The sequence below is a fragment of the Arachis ipaensis genome, chromosome B6 (assembly GCF_059453495.1).
Source record: "Arachis ipaensis isolate K30076 ecotype BB chromosome B6, ASM5945349v1, whole genome shotgun sequence".
Taxonomy (NCBI): Eukaryota; Viridiplantae; Streptophyta; class Magnoliopsida; order Fabales; family Fabaceae; genus Arachis; species Arachis ipaensis.
Genome location: NC_142441.1, coordinates 7,901,590 through 7,924,133, shown reverse-complemented (window position 1 = coordinate 7,924,133; position 22,544 = coordinate 7,901,590). Strand labels below are relative to the sequence as shown.

Here is a 22,544-nt window from a genome sequence, read left to right as displayed (position 1 = left end):
TTATTGCTATTTTTGTTGGTGTGGTTATCTGATTATGGCAGGTTGTAGCTTAGACATGTATTGGGCTTTGTCTGAGCTGTGTTTGATAGGGTTATATTTGATCGACAATACTAGTCGTATAGTTATTTGATAAAGAAGATAATATTTGTCTCCTATATATTCGGAGTTTTATGAACCTTTTGAATACAAAGGTGCAGGTAGGCTAGCCTCGTTAAAACCTCTCCAAGCAAAACCCTTTGGGATAAAATCTTGGTAGTAGGAAAAAGAGTACAAGCCTGTCCCTGTCTTTTAACTATAAAATTTCTTTAAGGAAGACACATTCCATGTACTAGGCATGAGTTTACCATCTAAGGATTCTAGCTTGTACGCTCCTTGACCGAGTACGTTTGATACTCGGTATGGACCGTCCCAATTGGCTGCGAGCTTTCCATGTTTTGGTGGTTTCCGAGCAGTTTCGGTCTTGCGGAGGACTAAGCCTCCTTTCACGAATGATCTGCTTTTGACCGACTTGTTGTACTGTCGAGCAATTACTTGCTGCGCCGCGCGTTGCTTCAAGGCGGCGATGTCTCTGATTTCTTCAATGATGTCGAGCTCGGATTTCCGAGCTTCGTCTTGGTTGTCCATGTAAGTTCGGATTGAGTTCTGGGAGATCTCGAGGGGGATCATGGCTTCCGATCCATATACCAGTCTGAATGGCGTTTCTTTTGTTGATGTTTGTGGGGTGGTGTTGTATCCCCAAAGGACTTCAGGAATTAGTTCGGCCCAGAGTCCTTTGGCGTCATCTAGTTTCTTTTTTAGTGCATGCAGGATGACCTTATTTGCAGCCTCTGCTAGTCCGTTCGTTTGAGGGTGTTCAACGGAGGCGAAGTGTTGGTTTATTTTGAGATTCTGCAAGAAAGATTGAAACTTTGGTCGGCAAACTGGCGACCGTTGTCAGTTGTGATATGTTGAGGTATGCCAAATCGGCAAATAATGTTTTTCCAAACGAAAGAAATCATTTGTTGAGATGTTATTCTTGCTAAAGGTTGGGCTTCCACCCATTTGGAGAAATAATCAATGCCGACAATAAGAAATTTTACCTGGCCCGGTGCCGTAGGAAACGGCCCGAGTATATCCAAACCCTATTGGTTAAATGGCCAGCTGATTTCTGAATGATGCATTTGCTCGGCAGGTATATGTATCAGTGGTGCGTGTTTTTGGCAATTCTGGCATGTCCTGATTTTTTGTTGGCTGTCCTGTTTCAACGTCGGCCAGAAGAATCCAGCTCGGAGGATTTTTGATGCTAGGCTCCGAGCTCCTGTATGTGTGCCACAGATTCCTTCATGTGCTTCTGCTAATGCTATGTCAGCTTCTGGCTTGTTGAGGCATTTTAGTAGGGGGCGAGTATATCCACGTCAATATAATGTTCCGTTGAGTATTGTGAAGGAAGATGCTTGCCGTCGGAACTTTTTATCGTTCTCGACCCCTTCTGGTATATTACCTGTTTGTAAATAGTGTATAAAGTCGTCCCTCCAATCTTTTACCTGTGTAACACTTAACACATTTGTCAGAGTAACAGTGGGTGATGTTATTGTGAATTGTTGCAGTGTGGATAACTCGGATTGTGTGCTGCCGAGCTTTGATAAGATATCTGCCCTTTGATTTTGTTCGCGTGGTATATGTTCTATTTCAAATTTGACAAATTTTTTTAATAATTTTTTGACTAATAGCAGGTATTTAGAGAGTAGAAGATCTTTTACCTGGAAAAGGTCGTTTACCTGCTGTACTACTAACAAAGAATCACAATATACCTTGATCGTCGAGATTTGGAGATCTAAACAGAGTCGGAGTCCAGCGAGCAGTGCTTCATACTCGGATTGGTTATTGCTGGCTTTGAAAGCGAAGTGTATTGAGTGTTCAAGTATGAATCCGTCCTCGGCTTCCAGACGTATTCCTACTCCACAGCCTCCATTATTGGAAGATCCGTCGACATATAAGATCCATTGTTTTGCATGATCTTCTTCGGATGGTGTAGTAAACTCGGCGATGAAATCTGCTAAAAATTGTGACTTGATCGGTCCTCTGGATTGGTATCTGATATCGAACTCAGACAGTTCGACTGCCCACTTTATGAGTCGTCCTGCGATTTCTGGTTTGTGTAACACTTGTCTTAGTGGGTGATCTGTTCTGACGTAGATAACGTGGCTCTGGAAGTAAGGTCGGAGACGTCGTGCCGAGAATATTAGTGCCAGTGCGAGCTTCTCAATCCTTGGGTAATTGAGCTCGGCATGTTGGAGGGTTTTGCTGACGAAGTATATCGGATGTTGCACTTTGTTTCTTTCTGATACAAGGGCCGAGCTTATCGCCCAGTCAGTGACTGACAGATATAGAAATAAGTCCTCCCCTTGTAGGGGTTTTTGTAAAATTGGCGGTTGTGAGAGAGTTGTTTTTAATTTGGAAAATGCTTTCTCACAATCGTCGTTCCATTCAAATCTGTTTTTCTTTTTAATTGTTTGGAAAAAGGGAATAGAAGTTGAAGCTAAACAGGGAACAAATCTGGAAAGTGCGGCAAGGCGTCCTGTGAGACGCTGAACTTCTTTTACTGTTTTGGGGCTGGCCATGTCCAGCACTGCTCGGCATTTGTTTGGGTTTGCCTCTATTCCCCTGCACGTTAGTAAAAAACCTAAAAACTTACCCCCTTGAACGGCAAAGGCACATTTCTCGGGGTTGAGGCCATGTTGTACTGGCGGATCTGGCCGAATATTTCTGTAAGGTCGTTGATGTGATTATGTCCGGTTTTTGTTTTGGCGACCATATCATCGACATAAACTTCCATGTTTCTGCCGATTTGTTTGGCGAACACTTTATCCATAAGGCGTTGATAAGTTGCACCTGCGTTCTTTAATCCAAATGGCATAACTTTATAACAATAGTTACCGAAATAAGTGATAAAAGCTATTTTATCTTTATCGGAGGGGTGCATGAGTATTTGATTATACCCTGAATACGCATCCATAAAACTTAAAGTAGCGTAACCTGATGCATTGTCTACTAAAGAGTCTACGGATGGTAGGGGGTAAGAATCCTTTGGGCATGCCTTGTTTAAATCGGTGAAATCGACGCACATGCGCCACTTACCGTTTTGTTTCCTTACCATTACCACATTGGCTAGCCATGTAGTGAATCTGATCTCTTTGATAAATTCAGCGTTGAGGAGTTTTTGTGTTTCTTCTAGGGATGCTCTCCTCTTTTCTTCGCCGAGTTTTCGTTTCTTCTGCTGTACTGGTCGGACTGCCGAGTTTATTGCTAGCTTATGACTGATGATTTGTGGATCGATGCCGGGCATGTCTGCAGGTTTCCAGGCGAAAAGCTCGGCGTTTTCTTGTAGAAACGTTTTTATGGCCTGTAACTCAGCTGGGTTGATTGATGTACCTACATATGTAAATTTGTTAGGGTCATTATTAAAATACACTTTTTGCAGGTCATCGGATGGTTTTGGTCGCTCGAGAAAATCGGCTCTTGGGTCGAGGTCAGCTAGTGTGTCTTCGTTTTGCTTGAGTTCGACATTGTTGACTTGTTGTGTTGAGCGGTTTTGGAACTTCATGCTGGTGTTATAACACTGTCGGGCCTCTTTATGATCTCCATGGATTGTTGCAACCTGATCATCCTGCAATGGAAACTTTACACAGAGATGGACGGTAGAGACAATGGCGCCGAACTTATTTAAAAAAGGTCGGCCAAGGATAAGGTTATATGGGCTGAAACAGTCAACTACTAGATATTGAATATCATTAGTTTTTGAAAGAGGATGCTCACCCAGTGTGGTTTGTAACCACACTGATCCGAGTATTGGAACGCGTTCTCCCGAGAATCCGACTAAGTCTCCTCCTGTGGACTGTAGCATGTTGTCGCTGAGCTTCATCTTTTGAAATGTTGAGTAAAACAGAACATCGGCACTGCTCCCGGGATCCAGGAGTACTTTTTTCACTAACAGATCCCCTAGCTGGAGGGTGATTACCACAGGGTCGTCCAAATTTTGTATGTTGGAGTTAAAGTCGGCCTGTGTGAAGGTGACCTCTGGTTGTGGGTTATTGATTGCTACATCTTCCTTTGGTCCTTCTACCGAGCATATTTCTCTGAATGACCTTTTCCTTGCCGAGTTTGAGTATCCCCCACTTGCGTATCCTCCTGAAATACAATTGATTATACCTCGTGGTCTTTCATATTGGTTTGAGGATGCCTTTTCTTTTCCTCGGTGTTGTTCAGAGAGGTCGTTTGTTGTGGAACTGGGGCCGCGTTTTTGGATGTGACCCCCAATGTATTTGTCTAGGTGGCCTTGTCTTGCTAGTCGTTCTAAGAGATCTTTGGCGACCACACAATCATCGGTATTGTGGCCGTGTTTTTGGTGGAAAGCGCAGTACTTTGATCTGTCTACATGCTTTGCATCCTGGTATGTGCCGGCCTTTCTTGGTGGCTTGATTAATTTGGAGTTCAGGATCTCCTTGATTATGTCTTCCCTTTTAGTGTTAAACTGCGTATAAGAATCAAATCGAGGTGTTAGTTTAAAACTTTTCTTAGTGGTTGAGTTCTTATCTTCTTCGCGGAAGTGTGACTTGTCAGATTTCCGAGCTTGTCTGAGTTCCTCGATGTCAATTTGTCCTTTTGCTTTCTCTCGAAATTCTGCTAGAGTCTTTGGTTTTGCCACTGCGATCGTCTCCTGGAATTTCCCGGGTCGGAGGCCGCTTTTAATTGCATGCAGATGGACCTCGGGGTGGAGATCTGGTATGCTGATTGCGACTTTGGTAAAGCGAGTCATATAGTCCTTTAGGCTTTCGTTTGGTCCTTGCTTGATGGTGTTCAGGTAATCGGAGTCGTGCAAGTATATTGCAGATCCGGCGAAATGTTCTTCAAATAACTTCGCCAGTTGGTGAAAGCGTGAAATGGAACCTGCAGGCAAAGCACACAACCAATCAAGTGCAGGACCGTCTAAATAATTCGGAAAACAACGACATAAGACTGTATCTGATGCACCATTGACGATCGTTATTGATCGGAATTTCTTTATGAACTTCCTCGGATCTCCGAGTCCATCATAAGGCGTGAGGGTCAACGGCAGAGTGAACCTCTTCGGCAGTTCGAAGTTCATTACTTCTTCTGTAAAGGGGCCTACAAGGTCCTCGGATTCTTCTTTCTCGTCTTCGGGCTGCTGCTCTTCATGTTGAGCGGTTTCCGAAACATGAGTCGGTTGGGATTGATGTTCCTCGTCTTCCGCCTGTTGGCGGTGAGCATCATTGTGTTCGATCCGAGCATGATTTAGCTCAGCAATTTGAGCAGACATTATTTGGTTCTCGTCAGCCATCCGTTGATTAGCTTGTTGTAGCTCAGCTACCATTCGCATGAGTTCGGACAGTGACGGAGGCGGTACGTCAGCCATGGATGCAGATGGAGGTGATGGGACCAAAAGAAAAAATATGATTTCCTCAGCCCCACGGTGGGCGCCAATTGATCTTGCCTGGGAAATAGGTCGGCTTCAACTCCTCGAGACTAGCCGAGCTATGTGCTACAAGGTCAGGCGTCCGCTCCTCAAAGTCCGAGTTCTTTATGTTCGTTGTAGATGTGAAGGTACGAGCAATACAAAGGGAGTGGAGTGTACCTGCAAAGACACTCCAATGCTTAAGTCAGTTATGGTGTTAAGTTCAGCTAAAAGATCTGTCTAGAAAAGACATTTTACCTTCCTTTTATAAAAATATGTTCGTCCGTTACATTGTAGGTAATAAAATCGGTTTCGTAACCGATTTTATCTTTCCGTTTGGGACGTCGGTTATGGTAATATTAACGCCACCGAATTATAGCTCATAAGGACCGAGCAATAACGGCAAAATGGCGAGTTATGGTGATGGTCAGTAACGGTTATGAGGCCGAGTTATAGCTTGTATTAATGGTGACCATATCAATTATTATTTCTATAAAAGATATTAAAAGAAAGAGAATTTGCATCACTGATCGATATCTATAAAAAATATTAAAATATTAAATATAATTAATATAGTTTAGCGATAGAAATTTAAGGATTCATAACTTAAGATATGGCTATAGATAATAAATCTTTTTTATTTATTAGGTATATAATTTAATATACTCAAAAGTACCCTTTAAGAATATTATTACACAATGGTACAATTTCAGTTTTAATTCTTTGGTTAAAAAATAATAGATGATTTTTGTTAATTTAAGAGATATTCAATTGATGATTTTACAATAGAATTGTACCATATGAAAAGCCTTTGAACCTTTTGAATAATAAAATTTTGGTTAGCAATAACAATTATTGTAGTACCTATAATTTTATTTAATAACATCATATCTTAAAATAAGTGGTAACTATAATTAGATTGTGATTTAAGTTTATTTAATTGATCATTATAAAAATTTAATTTTGATTTAAATTATCTTAAAAATTTGTATACAAATACTAAAATATAAAATATGATGTATAATTAGATTTATTTATGGACAACTATATGTTACTTTATCAAGAATAATGAGTAGTCCCTTATACACTAGGGATCATGCTTGTTTAGCCATTTTTTTTATTGTTTTAAAGAGGTTAATTTTTATAATTTTATTTTTATTTATAAATTGTTAAATAATTAAAAAATTAAGAATATAAAAATTTAAAAATAAATATAAAAATTTTATACACTATTTAATTTTTAGAATGTATAAATTTTATAAATTTAAATTAAAATAGGATATTAAAAAATTTATTATGTTGTTATTATATATAATAAAATCAAGATAAAGATTTACAAACATTATTTATAATTAATTATTTATAAATATTATTAAATTTATTTATTTATTTTTTCAACAATATTTAACTTAAAGTAAAAATAAATTTTTTATGCAATGCTGTCTTTATCTTCATACATATTTTTAATAAATAAAAAATATTTTATTTTTTAAATTTTATATTCAATTTTTTAAATTATATTTAGTTTTATTATTTTTTAAATTATTAATTTATATTTTTATTATATTCTCTTCTTATACCACATACTATTCTTTTCTCTTCCTATTATTCTTTATACACATTTTTACTATTGTCTCGTTGCGATTATTATATTACCTTATTCTCTTTTCATTCTTGGGTTGATTTTAAGAGATGAGGGTTGATTTTATTATTAGGTTCATTATTGTATATATTGTTGGTCATTTTATGAAATTATAATTTTTCTAAATTTAAAAAAAATATTTTGATAACTTATCCTCTTGATGAGCCATGAAGAGAAGATAGTATTGTGTAGTATTGTAGGAATCACAATAAAGAAAAGAAAAATAAGAGGAGAGTAGAAGAAGTAGAATCAAATTATGTGATATTGTAAGAATCAAAATGAAAAAGAGAAAAATAAACTATGAGAAACAATGAAAAATAAAGAGAGGAGAGTTCCTTTTATAAGTTAATTTTACAATGCATTGAGGAAGAGTAATTGGTCTGTTGCTGGAGTCGTGATGTATATATATAAAGATGTTTGGAATATTAGGATTATACTCATAATGTATTGGCATTTTTCTAAAAAAAATATAAAACATTAAGCACATGCTATGTAAATTCAAAAAGAAGAAGGAGAAAAATAAACTATGAGAAACACAATGAAAAATGAAGAGAGGAGAGTAGTCCTTTTGTTACCTAGATTATTTCTTTATCAATAATAGGCTTAGTAATTATTTTTTAGTAAGAGTACATAATATATAAGGTGTAATAACTTAAAAAATATTTTGATACCTTAAAAAAATAAGAGGAGAGTAGTAGGAGTGGAATCAAATTGTGTGGTATTGTAAGAATCAAAATGAAGAAGAGAAAAATAAATTTTGAGAAACAATAAAAAATGAAGAAAGGAGAGTTCCTTTTATAAGGTAATTTTACAATACATTGAGGAAGAGTAATTGGTCTGTTGCTGGGAGTCGTGATGTATATATATAAAGATGTTTGGAATATTAGTGTATTAACATTTTTCTAAAAAAAAAAAATAAAACATTCAGCACATGCTATGTAAATTCAAAAAGAAGAAGAAAAAAATAAATTATGAGAAACACAATAAAAAATGAAGAAAGGAGAATAGTCCTTTTGTTATTTATATTATTTTTTTATCAACAATAGGCTTATCATTGTAATTATATTTTACTGAGAGTACATAAAAAGTACATAATATATAATGTGTAATAACTCAAAAAAATATTTTGATAACTTACTCTCTCGATGAGCCATAAAAAAAAGATAATGTTGTTGTATAGTATTGTAGGAATCACAATGAAGAAAAAAAAAATAAGAGAAAAGTAGTAGGAGTGGAATCAAATTGTGTGGTATTATAAAAATCAAAATGAAGAAGAGAAAAATAAACTATGAGAAATAATGAAAAATAAACTAAGAGAAGAGAGTTCTTTTATAAGGTAATTTTACAATGCATTGAGGAAGAACAATTGGTCTGTTGGTGGGAGTCTGTGATGTATATACATAAAAATATTTGAAATATTAGGATTATACTCATAATGTATTGGCATTTTTCTAAAAAAATATAAAACATTCAGCACATTCTTTGTAAATTCAAAAAGAAGAAGAAAAAAATAAACAATGAGAAACACAATAAAAAATGAAGAGAGGAGAATAGTCTTTTTGTTACCTAAATTATTTTTTTATCAATAATAGGCTTAGTAATTATTTTTTAGTGAGAGTATATAATATACAATGTGTAATAACTCAAAAATATTTTGATAATTTACTCTCTTGATGAGCCATGAAGAGAAGATAGTGTTGTTGTGTAATATTGTAGGAATCACAGTGAAGAAAAGAAAAATAAGAGGAGAGTAGTAGCCAGTAGGAGTAGAATTAAATTGTGTGGTATTGTAAAATCAAAATGAAGAAGAGAAAAATAAACTACGAGATACAATGAAAAATGAAGAAATAAAAGTTCCTTTTATAAGGTAATTTTACAACGCATTGAGGAAGAGTAATTGGATGACCGGTCCGGTTTTTAGAACCTTGGTTTAAACCTTTTATATATATCTCATGGTATCTATTACTTGCTCTCCACACATCCAAAATTCATTAAACTATTGTCTAATATTCTATTATTTTTTTTATTCTTGCCACTCCCATTATTTTTAACAACTACTCGTACTTCGTTCATACCAACAATTATCATGTGATGCGTCCTTTAAAGTCATTCTAAATTAATACATATTAATATATAAATAAAAGTATTAATCGACTTTAATAAACATATGTTTTAATAATACGTATTAAATGATGTAACAAAAAAAATATTGATAAATTTTAAAAAATATAGAATATATTTATAGGTAAATAAATAAATATTTTTTTTTACACATAACTTGAAATGAGAGAATATAATCTCTTTTATTTTTAAATAAATTAAATAGAGTAAAGTATCGTTTTTGTCCACAACATTTGGGGTAAGTCTTATTTTTGTCCCTAACGTTTAAATCGTCCTATTTGTATCCTTAACGTTTATAAAAGTGATTCAATGTTATCCTACTATCAATTATACTAATAAATCAGATTATATTTTTCAATTATTCTCACTTGGATGTATTCATTCTCAATTCGGTCTCACTTGGATGTGTTCGATTTTAATATTATACCCACTATTTGTGTTTAGATTCAATTATGTCCCTAGAAAAGTGAATTATGTAAATGTTGTAGGAATTAGTTTCAACTTTTAATGAGCTATTTTTTTGAGTGGATCATCGATTCTATCCTAAACTTTTGTATTCTAACTTCAAGAAGAGATTTTTAAAACTCAAACTAAAGCGCTCATGATGTGTAATTGACGACAGGGTAACATTGAATCACTTTTACAAATGTTAAGGATACAAATAGGACGATTTAAACGTTAGGGATACAAATAGAATTTACCCCAAACATTGGGGACCAAAACGATACTTTACTCAATTAAATATAACTCGTATAACTATATAAAAAATATAAATATTTTTTATTCATTATCAATTATTATGTCATGAATTTTTTATAATATTAAAAAAATTATATTAAAATATTATTTTTAATTAAAAATATAAAATATAAAATATTTAACTTTATTATAATTACTATTATTAGTATTATGAATGTATTGTCTATTTTTAAAAAAAATTATTTGTTAATTATTTATTTTAATTATTTATTATGAAATTTATAATCTTATTTTTTATTAGGCATTTTATATAATAGTAGTGCGCTATAATATATCTTTAAATTTATTCATTACGAAAAATTATTTGAATAAATATTATATATTATATGATAAAGATAAAATATTTAAAAAAATTATTGTTACTATTTTATCCCTTAAATTTATTTTGTGAAATGAATTGTTTGAAAACAGATGATTTCTTCAAAAGTTGGACATCAAATTGTAGTATTGCCTTTATATATTGTTTGAAACTCGTTCATATAAGAAACTTGTTGAGATATTGAGCAGTAGTGCTCGATCAGTTATACAAAAAAAATACAAACTTTAAAGTACTTATCTTTTGAATTTAAAATTAGTACTCAAAAATAAAATAAACCGTGAATATAAAATACCAACCACTTATATTATCATAACGTCTATTCTTTGGACCAGTTCTATTATCGTGTTTCTATCCCTGTATTTTTCACAATAGACTATTTGTACAATGTGTATAATGGGCTATTGAGTTACAAAATGAACATCCCCCATATTATATAGAATAACCATCCGAATACTAAGGATAATAAACATCTTCCCAAAAGCTTAAACTGATTTTGGGGTTCACCATGGATCGAACTTGTTCACCAATGATCGAACTTTTGACCTTTCGGATCTAGCGCTCTAATACCATGTCATGATACCACTCATCCCAAAAGTTTCAGCTGATGGAAAAAGGTAACACTAATGGTTATATCTCTAATACTCCATAAACATCCATTGTTCACATTGTACAAATATTCCATTGGCTCCTCATACTTTTTCTTTTTCAAAAGGCAAAATATAAATACCTATGTTTGGCATAGGAGTTGTATCAACTCCCTTGTCAAATCATCTCGTGATGATTTGTACGCCTTCTAGCGAAGTGACGTTGCATTTGTGCTCTGGTGATAACATAATTATTGATTTGTTAAATTCTCCCTTTCTTAATAAATGCATGTCAGAACTAAAAGATAGCAAGACGCACAAAAAAGATCAGTGATAGATGTTTGTAAGTGAAGCAGTTATTTAATTTCCTCACGATTGCAGTAATTATTTAACTCTTTTATGGATTAATGATATTTTTAATTAAAAAATATAAATGTACTCTTACTATTTTATTCATAAATTTGGTTTGTAAAATGAATTATTTAAAGATAAATAGTGTCTAAAAAATTGAGCACCAAATTCTAGTATTGACTTTATATATTGGTATAGATATGTGGCTTTTATATGTTCTAAATATATTATATACATACTCATTATATCAACAAATAAACTTTGATTAGTTCTTGATTTAGTGGGTTAGAAGATATCATGAATTGATGCAACCAAAATAAAATTAAAACTCACTTAAATATATATGTTAAGGACAAAAGACAATTTTGCCTTTATTACTACTTGTTAAAAACAAGAGAGTGAGAGAGAATCTGAAAAGTGTATTATTGAGTTGTGATGAAAGGTACAATATATAAGGGGTATTTATAGGTGCTAAATGAATCAAAGTAATAAAGACATAGAATCCTACAATTAATGTACAGATATATTATATAAATATAGACGATACTAATTGATCTAAATTGATTCTAATAATTCTCTAACATCCCCGCTCAAACTCAAGTGGGAGCTAAGGATACCAACTTGAGTTTGGATAATAAAGTCCGGAAACGAGTTGGGTGATGAGCTTTCGTGAAGATATCAGCAGTCTGATCTAGTATTCCAACAGTAATGAGACGAACAGTATCAATAAGGATACGTTGCCAAACAAAGTGACAATCAATCTCAATGTGTTTGGTGCGTTTATGAAACACATCATTATGGGCGATCTGAATAGCATTGTGGTTATCACAAAAAACATCAATAGGGGACAACTGAGGAGCACCCAAATCTTCGAGAAGCCAACGAACCGAGATAACTTCAACAGTGGTGTCAGCGAGGGCACGGTACTCAGCTTCTGTACTTGAGCGAGCAGTGAACGTTTGCTTCTTAGCACGCCAAGAAATGAGAGCGTCGCCAAGAAACAAACAGTAACCAGTAGTAGAACGATGATCAGTGGGATCACCAGCCCAATCAGCATCGGAGTAAGCCTGAAGAGACAAAGAGGAATGGGCAGAAAAATAAAGGCCATGAAATAAAGTGCCTTTGATGTAGCGAAGAATGCGTAGAAGTGCCGCATAGTGAGTAGTACGATGAGCTGACAAGAACTGGCTAAGTACATGAACCGGATAGGCGATGTCTGGTCGGGTGACAGTCAAGTAGACGAGACCGCCAACTAACTGTCGATAGAGAGTCGGATTATCCAAAATAGTGCCATCCATAGGGGTAAATCGAACATTAGGCTCAACAGGAGTAGACTCAGTGCGACTATCTGTAATCCCAGCGCGAGCAAGAAGATCTGAAGCATACTTAGCCTGAGAGAGATAGATGCTGTCATCGGTGGAGATGACCTCGAGACCAAGAAAATAGCTGAGAGAACCAAGATCTTTCATCTCAAAGGTACGGTGAAGTGAGGCCTTGAGATCAGAGATACCATCAACATCATCCCCAGTAATGATCATGTCATCAACATACAAAAGTAGAAGAACAACTCCACGTTCGCTTTTACGAATGAAGAGCGCATTCTCATGAGGGCTAGAAGTAAAACTAAGACTGCATATGGTAGTGCTGAACTTGTCAAACCATTCACGAGGAGCTTGCTTAAGTCCATAAAGTGCCTTGCGAAGGAGACAAACTTTATTAGAAGGACAAGGATATCCCGGCAGTGGTTTCATATAGACTTTCTTTTTCAAATCCCCATTAAGAAATGCATTCTTCACATCCATCTGACTGAGAGACCATTTTTCAACCGCGGCAATGGAAAGAAGAGCTCTAACAGACATAAGACGAGCGACAGGGGCAAAAGTCTCTTCATAATCAATACCATACTCTTGCGTACAACCTTGAGCAACCAAGCGGGCCTTATAACGGTCAATAGAGCCATCAGAGTGAGTCTTGATCTTGTATACCCATCTACTGCCCACAACTTCCTGATCAGAAAGAGGATCAACCAGATCCCAAGTATGTACTTTTTCAAGTGCATGTAATTCTTCTTGCATTGCTTGTTGCCAATTTGGGTTTGAGGAGGCTTCTCTGAATGTCTTAGGTTCATGTTGATGAAGAATAGTAGAAAAACAATGGTAATCAAGAAGATGAGGAGGTGGATTCCTTACCCTAGAAGAACGAGCGGGAGGAGGAGGCATGACGGTAGGAGCAGGATCATCGTCCGGTCTGGAATCATCGGGAGATGGAGAAGGCGGAAGAACAGGAGGCTGTGGAGGGTCACTCGAGATAGAATCTATAGAATCATCATTAGGAAAAAGATCAACATTGGGGTTAGTAAACAAAGGTGACTGAGTAGTAGGAATCGACTCAAAGGATGAGAATCGAGAAAACATGTGGTGCTCCTAGAAGACAACATGACGAGATATACGAATATGTTTAGAGAGAGGATCCCAACAACAATAACCCTTGTGTTCAGTGCCATAACCAAGAAAATAACACATACGAGCCCGAGGTTCAAGTTTACTATGTTCATGAGGCTGAAGAAGAACAAAGCATACACAACCGAAAACTCGAAGAGAACTATAATCTGGGGAGGTATGATAAAGTACCAGGACAAGAAAACTCAGACAAAGTACCCTATTCTGCAAGAAAGGCTAAGAGTTTAGAATCACGGTATTCCATAGCATTATCACGTCAGAAAACCTTAATGACCTTGGAAAACTGAGTTTTAATCATAGTAGCAAAGTTGATATAGATCTGAGGTAACTCATGGCGATTAGTCATCAAATAAACCCAAGTAAAACAGGAATAATTATCAATGAAAACGACAAAGTATCGAGCTCCGCCCATAGAGGCAGTGGGAGCGGGGCCCCAAACATCAGAGTGAATGAGATCAAAAGGAGAGCAAGCAAGAGATGAATTATTGTGAAAAGATAAAGCAGGTTGTTTGGCAGTTTGACAAGAAATGCAATCAAAAGATTCATTTGGAACCTGACCTAAAACACCATGAGAGACAAGAGGACGCAGTTTTCTTAAGGAGGTGTGGGCAAGACGCTGGTGCCATAAGTGGAGGGTAGAGGGAGAAGCAGCACAGAGATTTGGTACCGGAGGAATATGAAGATTCTCGAGTTCAAACAACCTTCCGACCTTACGTCCAGTCCCGATGATTTGTCCCGTCCGAGGATCCTGTACACGACAACCAGAAACAGAAAAAGTGACTTCAAAACCCAGATCAACAAGTTGACCAACAGAAATAAGATTGAAGTTTAATTTGGGAATATAATAAGTATCAGGAAGATTAAGAGTTGACTGGGATATAGAACCCTTGTGTGTTGCGTGCAAGAGGGAGCCGTTTGCAGTATTGACAGAAGATCCATTTGTAGTGGTAGACATGGATGAGAAAATATTACGCAACAGAGACATGTGATTAAAGCAACCCGAGTCAAAGTACCATTTAGAATTACCTGGAGAGGTGGAAAAAGCAGCAGGGTATTACCAGAAACAGAGAGAAGACGCTGAAGAAGAGATGCAATATCAGAAAGAGAGACAGGAGACGAGTTGAGTGGACTAGAACGTGGTGGGCGAGTAGGACAGGCAGTAATTAAATATCCCGAGAGCTTGCAGTAACGGCAGAACAACTATGAACAATGGTAGCTAAGATGACCTTTCTGGTGGCATGTGCGACATTCAACAGAAGGACATTCAAGGAAGAGGTGCCCAGAACGGTTACAGTTGCGACAGAATTTACCTTTTCTGTCGGTGGCAGTAAAAACATCTGGCTTTTCCATGATAGCAGTCACAAAGATCAAAGAGAGGAGAGAAAACGGTAATTTCGGAGCAGAAAATGAGAAATCGGAGTGCAGAATCGAAAAGAGCTCACCAAAAAACCTTAGGGAGGGTCCCACTTGTCTGCCACATCAGCAGCCACGTCAGCGAGACAAGGACACGTGGCGGCACCTGAGAGGAGGGAGAGAGACACGCTGGTAGCCAGGTGGAAGCGCGAGTCGGGCCAGGCGTGCGCAGGTCGGGTCGGGCGTGCGTAGGTCGTCTGAGGCTCAATTGACACGTGGCAGCGTGAGGATCGTCTGATTGGTGTCGAGATCCAAAGGCTGCTGAACCTTCTGAAGGAGAAATAATGGAGGCGGGCAGCAGGATTCCGGTGGCGCGTGACAGCGCGTCCGGTGGCTGATGGCGGTGATCTCGGCGGTGTTGGAAAGCTGACGAAGAGAAGAACACGATGATGTCGGAGATAACGAACCAAAGCGTCAGAAACAGATCGAAAAATGAGAGCAAAGAGGCACGGGTGGAATCTGGAAGAAAGATCAACCTGGTCGTGGCAGCGTCTTTCGGCAGCGCGTGGAGGCACGTCTGGCGGCGGATGGCGGCAGTTCTGGTTGCGTTGGAATCACGGCGACAAGACGAACAAGATGGTTACATGGGTGACGAACCAAAGCGTCGAAAAGGGAACAAAAAAAGAGACCAAAAAACAATGTCGGAAAGGAAAAAATAATGGGGCTATGAACTAATATTCATTGAAAAAAAAAAGACCTAAACTCTTGATACCATGTTAGAGACAAGAGATTGAGAGAGTAATTTGAAAAGTGTATTATTGAGTTGTGATGAAAGGTACAATATACAAGGGGTATTTATAGGTGCTAAATGAAACAAAGTAATAAAGACATAGAATTCTACAATTAATGTACAGATATACTATATAAATATAGACGATACTAATTGATTCTAATGATTCTCTAACACTATTAATTAGTCTCGTCAAATTAAAATAGTTTTAAAATAATTATGTGCGTAACAATTTGGTCTTTGAAATATATAACTTTATATCAAATTAATTTTTTTTATTAGTTAAATGATATTATGATAGCATCTGAAATAAATTATGTTATAAAACTTTATTGACTAAATTACAATGTTGCGCTTTACATAATAATTTTGTTGCCTAATCTCAACATCCAAATAGAGCATGGCATATAAAATCTTCATTAGGTGATCTGCTTTCAAGGGAAAAATTTTAGACTATTGTCTATTATTAAGCAATTCCTTTTTATTTTATCCACATAAAGTAACATAATAAGGAAATAATTTCCAACATATTCCAGTTGTTTTAAGCCCACAGAAATGAAATATTGTGCTATATAATATCAAAGATACTAAATTCTAAACAATAATAAGAGGAGGAGGGGTTGGACCAGTAATCAATATCTCATGCATGGACCCAGAAAGTTGCAATCTGCAAAAGCATATGCCTTCAAAGATAGAAGAATATCACACATCCACACCCCACTCTTATTAGTCTTTACTTGTCTCTCACTCACTAACAAGTCATTCATCTGCCAGTGACAGTAACGGACTCTTGTAGCCTTGATTCTTATACTCATTGAGCTAACTCCTGAGAAAAAAATAGACCATTACTTTTTAGCTACTATTCTGACAGCTATTTCCCATACTGTTGGGAAAAGTATGCTTTATTTATGACACACAAGCCAGATTTTGTTTTTGATATTGGAATAGCAAACTGTGTTTTTTCAAAATGTGGCTTGATGGGGTGTTATTCTCAAATGTAGAACCGTTTAATTAGATAAACAAAAATCAAACTATTCGATTTGTGAAAAGTACAGAAATTGGACCGTCCGATTTATGAGGATACAGAAATCAGACTGAGAAATTTGTGAAATCGGATCGAAGGATTTGTGAGAGAACAGAAATCGGACCGAGAGATTTCTGTTAAAAAAAATTAAAAAATTTAAAGTATAGAAATCAGACCCTCCAATTTGTGTATCTTTCGCACTTTTGAAAAACACAAAAAATTACAATATTAAAATATATCACCACTTTTATTTCCATATACAATATACAAAAAAAAAAAAGCCCACACAAGCCAAGTAAAAATAAGAAATATTTAGCATTACTCTTTCATTGATTATGTCTATAATATCGACCACTCAAAAATAGGAGAAAAAACAAAAATTAGAGCAAACATTTGAAGAGTTCTGATATTTTCAAGTGTGCTAGTTATTTTAACCATTAATTTTAATTTTGTATATATTTTATAACTGAGATTAATAATTAAAATTATTAAAATATTTAAAATACTTGATATATTTTTAAATTTAATATCTATCATAGAATTTCATAAAATGAATAGCATTATTATTAAAAAGATTATAAAATCTTGTCTCAAAGAATTTGAATAATATGTGAATAAAAAATGAAGCATAGCATTTGATTAAAATAACATATCAGATTGAAAGTAGACTAGTGGTAAAAATTAAAAAAGACTATAACAAAAAAATTTAAATTTAAATTATTTCACAGTAAAACGATACATATTGATAAAATACAATAATATCATTTAATTTATATAATCAATCCCAACTAATGAGATAAAGTTTCATTTTTTTTTGTTGTATGTATATATATTGGTATAGAAAAATCAATAAATATTTTTACAATAAAAAAGTATCGTGTATAATATTCACTTAAATATATATATATATATTAATTAGCCATTGTTTGGTGCTTCATGTCATGTTTTAACTAGATAATCTTGTGTGTGTATGTGCATAAATATATAAATAAACTAGCATTATGAAAGGAATTTTGTGGAAAAATGGTGGATTAGTTTTCACAGCACTAGTTCATAGAACAGAGATAATGCTTTCCCCAGAATTCGATATTGACTGATGCTAGTGGAAAAAACGAAAAAGGCAAAAAAGAGAATAAAACCAAATGCATGATAACTAAAAAAAAGGGAGGGGGGGTAAGGAATGTAATGCCATTCTTTATGAGGGATAAAGTTGAAGAATCTGCAAGACCACACCACAAAAAGGTGAGAACTTCCCTGTAAGCTTTTAAATGTGTGGACAAAGCTAGCTATCAGATACAAAAAGTTAATGCCAGAACAATATTTCTTATTATTATATCATTGTTAATTATTATTATTATTATTATTATTATTATTATTATTATTATTATTATTATTATTATTATTATTATGTAGCCTGATAAGTCACTATGCTATTCTATTCTATTCTCTCTTTGAAACAATTGTCAAAGCTTGAAATGCTTTTCTATTTTACATTACACTTTTTCTCATCCTGTTTCTGCATATGAGGCTATAGCATATGCATGAACATTGAGAACGATTTGCATTCTTTTAATTAGTCTTTTGTCATAGTTATTGATCTTAACAACAGATTGAAGAAAGAGTGATCAAATAAAATGGGAAGTTGTAGCATTTTGGATAAATCAAACTTCATTAAGAATAATTATAATATTTATCAGATTACATGATACATGATAGCTATAATAATCAAATGCTAGAGAGCACAACTTTCATACATTAAAAACACTACATAGAGAGAGAGAGAGAGACTAATTAATACTACTACTACTACTGCTACTAATTAAGTAAGTTCAAGCCAGTTTATTATGACTGATGAGGACTACTTCATTCATGAATTTTCCATTTGTTTCAAGATAATGAAGTTTGGTATGGCTTGAGGAGTTGAGTGAGTGAACCACTTAGGTGCATGGACATGATTTCATTGGTGGACCCCATTAGCTTCCCTCCAATGAACACTGCAGGCACAGGTGCATTGCAACCTAGCCTCATTAGAGCCTTCTCCATTTCCCTTCCATCAGGGTCTTGATCAATCTCATGAACCACTGGACTCACCCCTATTTCTTGGAACAGAATGTTCACTGCATAGCACAAACAGCATGAGCTTTTTGTGAAGATCACCACCCCTTTCTCAGATGCCAACCTTGTCACCTTCTCCATCTTCAAATCTTGATGATCAACTACTAGCTAGTACTATTATGTATGTACAAAATTCTGTTCCAGAAGGAAAAAAACAAAACATAATGTTATACAAGAAGAAAAAGAAAATCCAAGTTATATATGTAAGTGTTTAGAGTTTAGAATTTAGATTACCTTAGACTTATTTAGAACTCCCAAACCATTAGACCGAATTCAATACTGAGTTTGAATTCGATCCAATGGTTTGTTCTGGGGTGATAAAGGAGGAAATTTGGGAAATATATATATATATAGAATTTCTTTTTTAATGTATATATATGAAGGTTGATGAGGTTATTTGAAATGAGATGGTGTATGTACTAGACTATTTATAGGGACAAGTTTATAATAAGAACCATCACTTTCTTTGATGCAATAAGAGCAATGGCACATACACAAACACTGAAAAGAGGTTTTGCTTTATAGATACCCAACTAATTAGTGATGATGATGATGAATGATCCCTATTCGGTTTTGAGCAAGTTGGGAAGACATATTAACACGCATATGCCTTCAATAATTATATATATATATATATATACATACTGCATAGTAGTCTCTGGCTATATATGCATGACACCAACCATATAGTATAAGATTATTTTTATTCAGCATGGACGAATGAAATGAAAACGATATCCTGGAGTGAATAAAGATATATAATATGCAATTTGGCATCATGATTTAATTTAATTTTATGAATTTGCATAATGTAAATAGAATAATGTTCGAAATGCTTATTGTTAATAGGGATGGTCAATTTAAACCCGATTCTGATGCATATATAATTAATAAGAGCTTTGAATCCTTGTGCAGAAGGGATGAGTTGGCTTTCGGTGGCTGTGAGATTCTTCATTCTTCATGTTCCACCCACCCAACTTGTATGATTCTCTCTCACTACTCAAACCAGCTTTTTATCATACACATACATGGAATTAGTATACGTATACTATACCTATATATAAGGGTATGGATGTATATACTTACATCTTAATGTTATAACTTATAAGTGTGAAGAGTGTATAAAATTAGTCTCACATCGAAGAAAATAAAAAAAGTAAAAAATTTATAAGATAAAAAATTTATTCAATTGATGCTTTAAAATTTTGAATTGAATATGAAAATTTATCATGCATCTTTTATTCTCTCACTTAATTTCTCTTTAAAAATTTTTTAGTAACTTAATAGGTGAAAATTCAAGTGGAATTGATTTTACGTGAAGTTAATATCTGAGTCGTCAGATGATTTGACTAAATTTTCATCTAATACCTCTCAGATATCAATTTCGTGTGAACTCAACTGTATCCACCAACTTAATAAATATGCATGCTTGACAATTGCACTTGCACGTAGTGCTCATGCAGATAAATTATTTTAGAAATAGTAACTTTGGATTATATAATTTTATATATGCAGGCATAGTTTGTTGGATATGAAGGAATAATAATAATAATAATAATGAGACATAAAGTGCTAGATGTAGAATCTCTCTCTCACACACACTCAAGCTTATGAAGGTAATTAAGCATTCCTAGCTATATATGAAGTTTGAATTATAAAACATGGCTTATACATAGCAAAGCTTAGTGCCATGATTTATATCCCTTAGCTTGGACCGGATGCCCAAATAATTTAGCGGTTACGAATCAACCCCTACTTATATCTTTCACACACTTGGAATAATAAAAGTCATGCATTGTTTATAGTCACACACTTGTTATGGCTCCATTTTATTCCTTGTTACTGACAAAAATGGTATTTCTATTTAACTACTTTAGGATTCTATATTGTCAAACAAATATGTTATGTTCAAGTCAAAAATTAACTATTAAATTAATTATTTTATATATATATTATTTGATTTATTTATTTTTTATTATATACTATATATTTTAATATATAATTTTATACAGATAACTAATTTAAATATATAACACAATTAATTACTAATTAAAAGAGAAAAAAAAAACTCTTTAAATTCACTATTTATTTACAACAATAATGAGTTTGACTTTTTAGACCATTAAATAAATATGAATTTAAATTTTATATTCCATTTAATGGTAAAAAATTATATTAACTCGGTCAGTTGGTCAATTAAAAGGGGGTATATAATCACAAATAGATCTGAAATGTATATAATTACAAATACCACTGCTGATCTACTACTAAATGAATGATACCTGAAAGTGATACTCTCCCTGTCTAGCTACTTTATTCTTACCAAAGTTGATAGCAATATGCCAATACAGTATATGGAGTGGTGAGTGTATTATTGTTTAGTATCTTTAGAGCATGCAACATTATATTGGGTGTAACATTTGCATTAACATCATATGTTGATGATGAATTGATGATCATGATTCATAACCCTGGTAGACATACACAAAGAACTATGTACTTATTAAACTCTCATCATTAAAGGAAAACAAAAAAGGGTACCAAATTAAAACAAAAGACATTCTTTTTTATACAGACAAGTTTGATTTTCATAAGTGATCAAACAAACAGGACACACACACAAGAAAAAGAAAAAGGGTGCCCCAGATAATTGTCTGCTAGAAAAAAAAAAAAAAAAGAAGTAAAAAGCAAAAAGCTCCTTTGATAACACCACTTTTGGTGTATATATAATAGGAGCTTAATTTGTTTAATTTTGATGATGATGATGATAGGTAGGTAGGTAGCTAGAACCATATGGCCTTAGCATCCATGAGCATTTGTTTGAGTGTTCCATCAACATGGAGGGATATTACATCCTTTGATGAACCAACAAAGTTTCCACCAATGAAAACTGCTGGCACTGAAGGGTTACAACCCAAAGTCCTCAAGGCCCATTCCATTTCCCTTCCATATGAATCCTTATCAATCTCATGCACTGCTGGGCTTGCTCCTAGCTCATAGAACAGTTGCTTTATGCTGTGGCACATGCAACATGAACTCTTTGTGAATATTACTGCTGCCTTCTTTGATGCCAAATCCCTCACTCTATCCATTTACAACCAAGATTTCTTTCTTGCTTGCTACTTGTGAAATAAGTGCTTATTTGGTGCTGGTGGATTTTTGAGATTTCATTCACCTCTTATTTATAGTGGTTGTTGGTCATATACTCATATGCATGGTTGTGGGTTATTATTGCATTATATTTTATTTTATTTTATTAATTTTGTTTGTATAGTTAAATGGATATATAGGAAAGAGAAACACATACATACATATATTAATAAATTATAGAGAAAAAGGGTTGCTTGAGATCAGATAGTTGGTTGGATAAGAATAGGGAAATAAATCAAATAATGCTGCTAAGTGATCATTTGGTCGATGGTGACACTGCAAATTCTATATGAACAAGTTGCATTTAGCATCTAACTATGTTAGTGATAATAATTCAATTTTAAATCTATCTTGGGAATAGATAGATGGCCGTACATGCAATCAAACCTTGGAATAAAAACAATGTGTATTAATTTATTTGTCCA

The 22,544-nt window shown here is 34.4% G+C and overlaps 3 protein-coding genes across 3 annotated transcripts; all 3 read right to left on the bottom strand.

Annotated features, from left to right (window-relative positions):
- Positions 1-288: 288 nt before the first annotated feature.
- Positions 289-5,413, bottom strand: LOC107632647 (uncharacterized). The gene is made up of 4 exons (XM_088490363.1): positions 3,140-5,413; positions 2,724-2,878; positions 1,791-2,643; positions 289-888 (listed from the first exon to the last, which is right to left on the bottom strand). Exons 1-4 carry the CDS (start codon positions 5,411-5,413, stop codon positions 289-291), a joined length of 3,882 nt encoding a protein of 1,293 aa, XP_088346489.1.
- A 13,091-nt stretch (positions 5,414-18,504) lies between these two features.
- On the bottom strand, positions 18,505-19,347 carry LOC107645599 (monothiol glutaredoxin-S11). The gene is made up of 2 exons (XM_016349653.2): positions 19,204-19,347; positions 18,505-19,104 (listed from the first exon to the last, which is right to left on the bottom strand). Exon 2 carries the CDS (start codon positions 19,048-19,050, stop codon positions 18,742-18,744), a length of 309 nt encoding a protein of 102 aa, XP_016205139.1. The 5' UTR covers positions 19,051-19,104; positions 19,204-19,347; the 3' UTR covers positions 18,505-18,741.
- Positions 19,348-21,466: 2,119 nt separating this feature from the next.
- Positions 21,467-22,134, bottom strand: LOC107647945 (glutaredoxin-C11). The gene has a single exon (XM_016351990.3). The coding sequence runs from the start codon at positions 22,059-22,061 to the stop codon at positions 21,753-21,755; it is 309 nt and encodes a 102-aa protein (XP_016207476.1). The 5' UTR covers positions 22,062-22,134; the 3' UTR covers positions 21,467-21,752.
- Between the last annotated feature and the right edge of the window lie 410 nt (positions 22,135-22,544).

What these genes read in the sequence shown, in the direction of transcription:
- LOC107632647 (XM_088490363.1), bottom strand. Translation starts at nt 5,413, where the DNA reads ATGGCTGACGTACCGCCTCCGTCACTGTCCGAACTCATGCGAATGGTA. An exon ending in ATATTCGGCCAGATCCGCCA is followed by an intron (nt 2,644 to 2,723) that starts GTACAACATGGC and finishes ACTAACGTGCAG; the next exon opens with GGGAATAGAGGCAAACCCAA. An exon ending in TCCAAATCTCGACGATCAAG is followed by an intron (nt 889 to 1,790) that starts GTATATTGTGAT and finishes TCTTTCTTGCAG; the next exon opens with AATCTCAAAATAAACCAACA.
- LOC107645599 (XM_016349653.2), bottom strand. Translation starts at nt 19,050, where the DNA reads ATGGAGAAGGTGACAAGGTTGGCATCTGAGAAAGGGGTGGTGATCTTC.
- LOC107647945 (XM_016351990.3), bottom strand. Translation starts at nt 22,061, where the DNA reads ATGGATAGAGTGAGGGATTTGGCATCAAAGAAGGCAGCAGTAATATTC.